At 39.4% G+C, this 1,265-nt stretch overlaps 1 protein-coding gene across 1 annotated transcript in view; it reads right to left on the bottom strand.

The window, feature by feature from the left end:
* Nucleotides 1–231: 231 nt before the first annotated feature.
* Nucleotides 232–1,265, bottom strand: part of LOC102830968 (olfactory receptor 7D4-like) — a 15,701-nt gene continuing 14,667 nt past the window's right edge. The window contains exon 2 of the mRNA XM_006877416.1: nt 232–354. Within this exon, the coding sequence (XP_006877478.1) occupies nt 232–354 (123 nt within the window). The remainder of the gene's footprint in view (nt 355–1,265) is intronic.

Here is a 1,265-nt window from a genome sequence, read left to right as displayed (position 1 = left end):
TATCTGTACCCTGCTGTGCTCAGTCTGTGACCAAGAGCAGACCAGAAGTAACTTGGCAGCACAAACTCAGTGGAGGATGAAGGTAGTTCTCAGATAATCTTCCCACAGAAGGGATCTGAGGGCTGTGACATTGAATGATGAAGTCTTCTTTAACTGAGACAGTTCTAAAAAAGGACTGAAGTTTGAAACCTCTCAGATAGTCATATTCAACACACCTAGAAGAATAATTAATTAATCCTGAAAGGGAATGTTGGTAACAAGCACAATATCCAACACAGTACACACCTTGGCATATTTGGATATACTTTGTACAAATTCTAAAAGCAGCTCCTTTATGGCTCTTCTGGCCCTTTTCTGAGGGGAGAAAACGTAAGAAGAGGAACAGGGAATAAATGACAATACCTGGTAGTTTCAAGGCTACAGAGGATTCTCAGTATCTCCCTCCTCTACTAATCATTCTCAGTTCCCTTCACCCAAAAAAGCAACTCTGCTCATCTGGTTGATGTACCTGGTGAGGTTATCCTAATTGTTATCTCTGAGTGATTCCAGCCTCTGGTCAACATTTCATTCTCAGGCATAGTGTCTGCTTTTCACCATTTACTATCAAAACTGGGAAAGGAAGATGCAGGGCGTATGTTCTGGTACCAAACATCTTATCCACATGATTGCATAGCCTTGATGCTTGGCTTGCTTAACTTGCAGACTTCTATAGAGGGTTGCTATGAGTGGAAACTGGCTTGAAAGCAGTGAGTTTCATTTTCAGTTTGATGTAACAAGAGAATCACAAAGTAGGTTATAGGGATTCTTGAACAAGACCATGCCACCCACAAGAACTTTTCATAAATAGCTCCTGGGATGTTTCTTTCTGATACAATCAAGATGGCTGATTGGGTAGACATATGGTGGATTGGAACATGGAATGCACAAAGTATGAATCTGGGAAAATAGGAAGTTGTCAAAAATGAAATGGAATGCATAAACATTGATATCTTAGGTATTAGTGAGCTGATATGAACTGGTATTGGCCATTTTTAATCTGACAATCACATGGTTTACTATGCCTGGAATTACAAATTGAAAAGGAATGGTGTTGTTTTCATCGTCAAAAAGAGCATATCCAGATCAGTCACAAGTTACAATGCTGGATGTGATAGGATAATATACATGTGCCTACTGAGAAAAGATTGAAGTTGTCAAGGACTTCATTCTTCTTGGATCAACTATCAATACTCACAGAAGCAACAGTCAAGAAATCAGATGATGTA

Source organism: Chrysochloris asiatica, unplaced genomic scaffold, assembly GCF_000296735.1.
Source record: "Chrysochloris asiatica unplaced genomic scaffold, ChrAsi1.0 scaffold00493, whole genome shotgun sequence".
Lineage (NCBI taxonomy): Eukaryota > Metazoa > Chordata > Mammalia > Afrosoricida > Chrysochloridae > Chrysochloris > Chrysochloris asiatica.
This window is presented reverse-complemented; position numbering and strand designations above follow the sequence as displayed.